The sequence below is a fragment of the Mya arenaria genome, chromosome 8 (assembly GCF_026914265.1).
Source record: "Mya arenaria isolate MELC-2E11 chromosome 8, ASM2691426v1".
Lineage (NCBI taxonomy): Eukaryota > Metazoa > Mollusca > Bivalvia > Myida > Myidae > Mya > Mya arenaria.
The window spans coordinates 43463037-43471771 of record NC_069129.1 but is presented as its reverse complement, the minus strand read 5'-3'; the positions used below and the strand labels follow the sequence as shown (position 1 = coordinate 43471771).

The window sequence follows — 8735 nt, the reverse complement described above, 5'->3', positions numbered from 1 at the left end:
TCCACCAAATAACAATTCTGCGCCACCATCCAGGATATAGTCAGCAAATCGCTCATTGGGAAAAATAATTTCAGGATATTCTAAAGCATTTGTCAATGTGCCACATTAAAGACCGATGCATAAACTGCAAGTGTATGAAATATGTAGAAACGCCATCATATGAATTATATCCTTCCCTAGTTCTAGAAAACAACAACTTCCTATTGATAGATTGACCACGCCCCATGTTGATGCTGCGTTAGGAGTGCCTCAATGAACTGACCATGGTCCTACGCTTTTCCTGTTTTTCATCAACGACATGTACACTGTAATCACTTCAGACACTCGTTTATTAGCTGTTTATGGACTGTTGAACAAATCGACGAAAGCAGACTTGAAATACTTCAAAAGGGCCTAGACGCTCGTGAAGACTCGGAATCAAAGTGCTAGTTGTCATTCCATCATGAAAACTGCCGAGGAAGTCATGTTGCATGCATGCAAAAACAAGAGGTTCCACTGCAGACATTATCTAGAGGTTGCATACCTCCTCATTGGAGTAAATCTCACCCAAGATCTGTACTGGACAAATAACGTGGAAAAGAAGGTGACAACGCTTGGTATCCTAAAAAAAACTCATCATATAACTGCACCAAGAAGGCAAGACAAAGAAAATTTAACACACTATATCAACAGCTAACTAGTACAGTTGAAAACGACTCCATGTCCTTAGTTGAAAGAATGAGAAAGATGAAACAGGACACGATTGGCTTCTGTGGACACAGCATAGATATAAGGCATTCTTCAAAGTTGTGTTCCTCAACATATACATTAAACAATTAATTGCTTTGGACTTAAATTACAATGTCTGATCATGTTTTATCATCATTGTCATTGATCGATTGTTAACTGACCTTTTGCTGTTTTGAATAAATCTAATCGGAATTTACAATGCGCTTTTGTTGGTGCAAAATGTCCGTATTCATGTAAAATCATGTCCTTCCTGGACGACTGAGTGTCAGTTAACCGTGTGCATGCAGCAAAATAAATATGCAGTCAATCAGCATTTGTTTTCACGTTCCGTTTTTTGTTTAAATATAAACTGATTCCCACCTGCTAATGGTAACAAAGTGTAAATGGCGACATGACACCTGTCAAACTTCACAAACTTTATGTTACCAATTATTAAGAGTGTCATTGTAATGCTTCAGTAAAATTGTCAAAAGTTCTTAAACAGTTTTTGTTAACAAAAGCTGCAATAGCCAAAATGTATACGTTTTCACGTTTTTAAACATGGACTTTTAATTTGTTGTATGAACTGATATTAATAAATAGTGAAAGTATGGAAGTAGAGTGACATGCCACACAGTTAGCTTGGTTTGCAAAATTAATATTTAAAAAAATGAGCCAATCAACACAAAAGAACAAAAAACCCTAAGGTTTGGATACATCGATACCAAAGCAAAGAAATCAGGAAACGGCATTTCAGAACAGTTTTTATTTGAAACACAAAGCAACGGACGAGGATAACCTACCTAGTGTGCTTGAATTAATTAAGTAATGCATAAGCTTACACTTATAAGTAAATTACATTTATCAGAAAATGAATAACGTCAAGTTTCATCAAAATTTAATTTGTTTTATAAGACTAAAGTACCAAATTATGTCCCAAATAGCAGATATAGTAACACTGTGAGCATTTATATGGGTGCCATTTGCTACAGTCCGTTCTAGATTCAGAGAGAGTTGATGCATTATTGTAATTATTGATTCAAGAATGGGGATGCCATGGGAGAGAGCCGTTCCACGGACCAGGACCACCATTGGGATCATAATCACATCTGGTCTATTCGGAACACTGACAAACTGTTTTCGTGATGTTTATAAAGTGACAGCGTGTAGTGATTGGCATACTTATTGGTTTACTGGTTTAGTACATTAAGGTTGAATTTATCTTCTGTTATACAAAAAATAGTTTATGAATATTAACATTTAATAGCTTGGCACCAGGAGTTGCCCATCAATGAGGAGGTATTGATGTGCCACGGCATATATGGACAGAGTCGTTAATGTTAATCAAATAGACTTAACTTTGAAATGATTTTTTTTCGTATTTCGTATTGATTTATGAATAATTTCTTTGCGAGTATCCATGATATTACAGAGTGAAATGCTTTACCCCAATTATTACAAATACACTCGCTTGAAAACTGCCGTGTAAGATAATAAATTCACGGCGTACTAATCATGTTCATTATTTATTCATATTCATATTTATCTAATTTTTCATATCTGGCATCCATTGATTAATTATCTCTGTTTTAAAAGTGTATGTTTTACTGCAAAGTCACAATCTGTGCTACTAAAAGTTTAACTTCATATTCTAACATTTTAAGAGTCGTAACATCTGTGTTTATAAGAAAACTTCACAATAATTGATCATTGCATTACGTAAAGATGCATTTGTTTCATATTTCTGCCAAACTGAATCCACATTTCGTTCAGGATTTCAGTCTCAATCCTGGTAAATGTAGATCCGTCTGACATTGTTTTCTGTCACTAGCAAGTCATGGTTTGCATGGCTTCTTTCTTTGTTATGGATGTAACTTTTGTTGTTAAACTCTAGGATACATAGTACTGCATTGTAATTAAAAAGTGTCTGCAGAGTTTTCTAAAGATTGTTTGATTTGCCAAGCATTTGCGATGAAGTTTTACTTGGTAATTGGCATGATTATTTAGCCGTCATCTTGTACCATTTAACGATTCTATTTTTAGTCCTTTCGAAGTTGTATAAGTCGATTCATTTTAAGCCCATCGATCGCAAATTATTATATCGATCAGCTGTTGTCGATGCACATTTCCGATGTCGATCAAGGAGTCGATTGTCGGTCGATCGCGAATCTGCTCCGCAGTATATAAAGAGCTTGATTTTTTATCGGCAGTAAAATTCATGGAAAATTGCTACAAAAATAGAATTTACTCACAACATGCAACAAGCGCTTCCAGGCAGAATCTGATCACACAGCGTTACAATTTGTTAAAAAAGACACCGTCAATGTTCCCGTTTCCGTGGCCTAGTGGTTAAGGCGTCTGTCTACGAAGGCAAGGTCGAGGGTTCGATCCCTGGCAGTGTCATACCGAAAGACGTTAACAGTTGGTACAAGTAGCTCCCTTGCCTTGCGCTCGGCATTTAAAAGGATAGTGCTTGGAAAAGTGGCGTAGTCAGTACTGATTCAACTCAGGAAAGTTGTACCCCGTGTATCGGTGCTTTACACCAAGCACGTAAAAGAACCAAGGGATCTCCTCGAAAAAGAGCTAAGGTATCGCACCCGGACTGCGGGTTATCCTTGACCGCAAGGTCTAAAGAAGTGCATACATACACAGTTACATACATACCTGCATACAAAATACAGTACATATTCAAAAATTCCTAGTTTTTTCCGGATTATGGAGAAACATAAATATAAACATTGACTATTAATAATAGGAGATCATTTTGCACCTACCCTTGTGAAAAAATAAGACCTCTTGTACTTCTTTAACTTCTCCTCTTTAACTTTAATGCAATTTCTTACCTGTGGCTTGTTTGCCACCACAAACTGGATGGCATACGAAATAATGGTTGTTTAAGGTTTGAGGCCGTTCGTTTGATCGAAATGACTATTTCTGCGTTTTAATATAACACATCTTCTTCAATTATATTTTATTGTATGTGTTTATAAATTACTGACATTTTGTCGGGTACATTTATTTTCACTCCATGTCTTGTTTTAGTTAACACCAAGCAAACCAATGATGGCAAAGACAATTGTTGTTATCCATCTTATTATCAAATGTAAATAATCCTCACTAAGACTTTTTGTGTATATAATCTAATCATTGTAATCATTTAAATTGTTATCTTATATATATGAATGGTTTTAATAAGAAAATGGCGATTGCTTTGTTTGCATGTACAGTCAACATTAGAATAGTAACTTTCAGCTTTTAAACCTATTATGCATGTACAAATATGAATGAGTGCTTAATAAACTCAACTGCCTTTAGGGATATTTGACTTGACTCTTATATGAATGTAAATCAGGGTCATACTTTAAAGGCCCAGAATGATATAGAGTTTATACTCGGCAGAAGAAAATGCATATATAACTACAATAGAGACTCAGATAATGTATGATAAGCCCCTAGGTCCACGTGGTGCTTTATCAAAAAGAAATGAATGGGAATTCCCAACGGTATCACTAACTCGTCTACTCTTTCGATATATGCTAAAAAGGAAGATACATGGGCGCTAAATTTATAATATATTTCCAGTTTTGTTGAATGTTTTAAATGGAAATAAATGCATTTCATTCTTCATCCTGTGTGTTAAGTAATGTAAAGAGATGTCAATTGTATATAAGTACGCTTTGACAAGTTAACATAACTAAAACATATTGGACCTCTAAGAAAGTCACTTGGTAGCGACTTTTTGTGTGCTAAATCTAGAATATACTTTCTTTTTTTTTACTTTTTTTTGTAAGTTTTTTTGCGATAATTGCCTTTTTTTCTAAGTATTTGGGATGAAATTGTGAAATAGGTTAAGGGAAGTCATATGGATATACATGAACATACACTTCGATAAGTTAACCTTACAAAACTTACTTGGCCTTTAAAAGGCCATGAACTTATACCTACAATTTAGTTTCCCAACAGATGAAAACAAATAAACCTTTTTGTTGGAATGCAGGATAAAAGGGTCAGTTTACAGTTTTATTTCATAATACAATAGACAATATGTCCATGAGTATACATATTATAAAACGTACATTAATTGCAAAATAAGTCATAGGTCGTAAGACATGATGTATTAACAGCGAAGAGGATATGTTTTTTACTCATAATACATATGAAACGTCTTTCGTAATTCAAACGCTTTATACACATACATCGCTAAATTTCTATTCACAACAGCTTTCTGAGAGGTCATCAACTCAATAAACTTAAACATATTCCGTCTTTTAAAGTAATATGGTTTGATATACATTTCTCGTAGTTCAGCATACAATTGACATTCAAGTAAAAAGTGGTATTTGTCTTCAAGAGTGTTACAAAATAAGCATGTTCTTTCATTATAAGGTGTTGCTGTTGGTTTATGCCATCTACCTGTTTCGATGCTCAACATATGACTTGACATTCTTAACCTAGACAATGCATATCTATATTTTGTTATATTTACATTACACAAATAGGGTTGTAATTCAAAAAACGACACATGCACGTAATTTCGAGCTCTACTAGACTCTCTGAGCTCAGACTTAGCTTGTCATTTTTAATGAATTAGAACTTTAAAATATGTTTTCTCTAAAAGGTACTCTAAATATTCATTACCAATATAATTCAAATGCTTTAATTTGTTGTTTATATAATTATATTTACACAGAGTAAAATGAAAACTATGAAACAAATTTTTAAAACATGTATTACAACAGCTTTTGTCATACTCACAAAAATCCATATATGAACTGTAAATTCATATTGTTCCATTGTTACCATAGCAACCATCATACAGCTATGTTGAAAATGACATGAAATATTATCACTTTATCTGAAGTAACAATTTATAATATATCAATGCAAAATATCAATATAAAATTACATATTTGATTAATTTAACATATATAAAGAATGATTTTACTGCAATTGTATCCATGGTAACATCCTAATTCTTAATTGAATTAAGTACAGAAATCAGGTATATAACATTTTTTTATATATGTTGCAATAATGCTTTAGAAGTAAAATATATCATCATTCATGTTCAGGGTATTGTCATTTATATATTTTAACTGGAAAATACCCCTTGATTGATATGTTGCCATGGCAACCGAAATGTTGATAGAATCATCATATTACATTTCATTCTTTAACTGCCATTGGTTGTTCTACCAAAATTCACGGGAATCAAGCACATTACAGATGGGGCCATTTTTTACCTTTCGTGAACCAAGCCCTTTGTATATAATTATCAGTAGCCCTTCTTTTAAACATATTGAGAAACAAATTTATGTCACCAACACCTTGACTAAGCCATACATCATTAAAACCTAATGCTTGTAACAACTGTCTTACATTGTAAGCCCAGGACTTGAAATGTGGATTTTCCTCTAAGTGCATACAAAGTTTATCATACATAAGTTTAACATATTTTACAGTGTCCATTGTTACAATCTTTAACCAATATCTTATGACATTAATCGACCTTTTACATAATAATGAGGTTCTCCCAAGTTCACCATAAACAAAATTATTTTGGGTCTGTAATCGCACTCCTAACAATTCTTTACAAAAACGTAAGTGTATTCGTTCAATTTGAAGACTGTTACTAAGACCCCATATTTCCGATCCGTAACTCAAGACTGGATAAATAAGTTTATCGAAAAGATCCAATCTATGCTTGATTGAAATGCAAGGATATTTAGATATACAACTTTTAAGCCTGAAAACCGCCTTAAGTGCTTGTCCTGACAAAGCATCAAAGGTTTTTGAAAAAGAACCTCCAGGTGTGAAAACTATACCAAGGTAAGTAAATCTATCCACTATGTCTAATTCTCTACCCTTATACATAAATTTTACATTTCTACTTAATCTTCCTCCTTTTCTAAACACCATAACCTTCGTTTTTTCTGGATTCACACATAATTTCCATCTTTCACAATAATTTTCTAATAATAACAACCCTACTTGTAATCCTGCCTCTGTATCAGATAGCAAAACTGTATCATCAGCATAGAGTAATATAAATATTTTAAACACATCAAAATCAATACCTTGATAGTTATTAGTACATAAATACTCTTCTATATCATTAAGATACATTGAGAATAAAAACGGAGATAGAGATTCTCCTTGGCGTACCCCTAATAAACATGAAAAATCATTACTTAATTCATTGTTATATTTCACTTTTGACTTAACATTCATATACATAGAACGTATAATATCTAATATCTTTCCCCTAACACCAAGTTTTATCAATTTATACCAGAGTATATCTCTAACAACATAATCAAAAGCTTTGGAAAAGTCAACAAATGCTGCATATAATTTCTTATTGCTATCAAGTAAACATGTGATTATACTATGTAATACAAATATATTATCAATAGTGCCCATCTTTTGCCTAAAACCAGCCTGGGCCTCAATATACACATGATAATTTTCTGCCCATTCACTAAGTCTAGTATTCAATATTTTTGTAAACAATTTTCCCACCGAGCTTAACAAAGTTATACCCCTATAATTACTTGGTTCATTTACAGCCCCTTTCTTATGTAGTGGTATAATAAATCCTTCTGACCATTTGTCTGGGTAATAACCACAATCAAATAACTTATTAAACTTTGCACATAAAACATTACAAAATGCTTCATTATGACATCCAGATTTGTAGAACTCATTTATAAAATAATCTGGCCCACTGGCTTTACCATCATTAAGTTTTTTACAAGCTTTTCTAACTTCTACAACCGTAAAAGGGACATTTAATTCCTGGAACATAATATTTAACTCACCATCTAAATACCTTTCATTAAAATGCAACACATCTTCATCCGGCTGATAAAATACAGATTCAGGATCATTTATGGACTTAAAGTACTCAATAAAATCATTTGATGTTAGTGAGCATGTTTTTTGTACTCTGCGACCTTTTAACATCTTCCAATACAACTTAGCATTAAAAAATCTCATTGATTCCAATTTATGTGATTGTGATTTATCATACAAAAATTTCTTTTTTCTGATTGTTTTTTTAAAGTTACTTCTAGCCTGCACCATATTTATTCTATTTTCATCACTAGAAAGTTGTCTAAAATTATTCAAGCATTTATAATACCTTTTTTTCAAGTCTTTGCAGTCTTCATCAAAATAGTCTGCATCTTTTTTTACATCATTTAAAATAATATTTTTATTTTTACTTTTTCCGATATTTTTTTTAAACAAAGGACTACATATATTGTCCATAATATCTGTTAATGACTGAAGGTTAACATCTAAATCATTATTGTCTCTAGAAATATTTATTTCTTCATGTAACCTAGCAAATTTATCAACATTACACTCTTCACATAAAGACTGTAAAAACACATCTTTCTTATCAGTATCCCATTTATATCTAAAGGTTACACTGTTAATAGCATGGTTATCATTATTAAGGATATTATCATCTGGCACACTAGCTTTTATGCTAAAACTGACCACACAATGGTCTGATATGATATTTGGTTCTTTGACTTCAAATGCTGATATATATTCAAACAAGTCTGTTTTACATAAAACATAATCCACTACACTACACCCTTGTGCATTTATACATGTATAATTACCATTTTTATCATCTAAACCACACCTTCCATTCAAAATTCTCAAACCAGTTGTTTTACAAAATTCTAACATATTTTTCCCATGTTCATTAACAATTTTGTCTTTATTATTTCTAGGCAGAGCATCATCCATAACATAATCATCAGGTAATAAATTCAAAACATGTATATCTTCATTATCAACATAATCAGCCTTTTCACCTGTCCTAGCATTCCAATCCCCAGTCAAAATAAAGTTACAACCATCCCCATACTTATTTTCTATATAAATAATATCATTAGTCAATAAGTCAAATATATTAATTTCCTGATATACTTCTCTACTGCTACCATGAGGCACATTATACAACAAACAAACAAATATGTCTTTATTCATATGAAAAAACACACCTTTTA

General features: G+C 32.4%; 1 protein-coding gene across 1 annotated transcript; it reads right to left on the bottom strand.

Annotated features, from left to right (window-relative positions):
- Window positions 1–4731: 4731 nt before the first annotated feature.
- On the bottom strand, window positions 4732–6582 carry LOC128244217 (uncharacterized). Its single transcript, XM_052962233.1, has 2 exons — window positions 5952–6582; window positions 4732–5277 (listed from the first exon to the last, which is right to left on the bottom strand). The coding sequence occupies exons 1-2, from the start codon at window positions 6580–6582 to the stop codon at window positions 4850–4852; spliced, it is 1059 nt and encodes a 352-aa protein (XP_052818193.1). The 3' UTR covers window positions 4732–4849.
- Between the last annotated feature and the right edge of the window lie 2153 nt (window positions 6583–8735).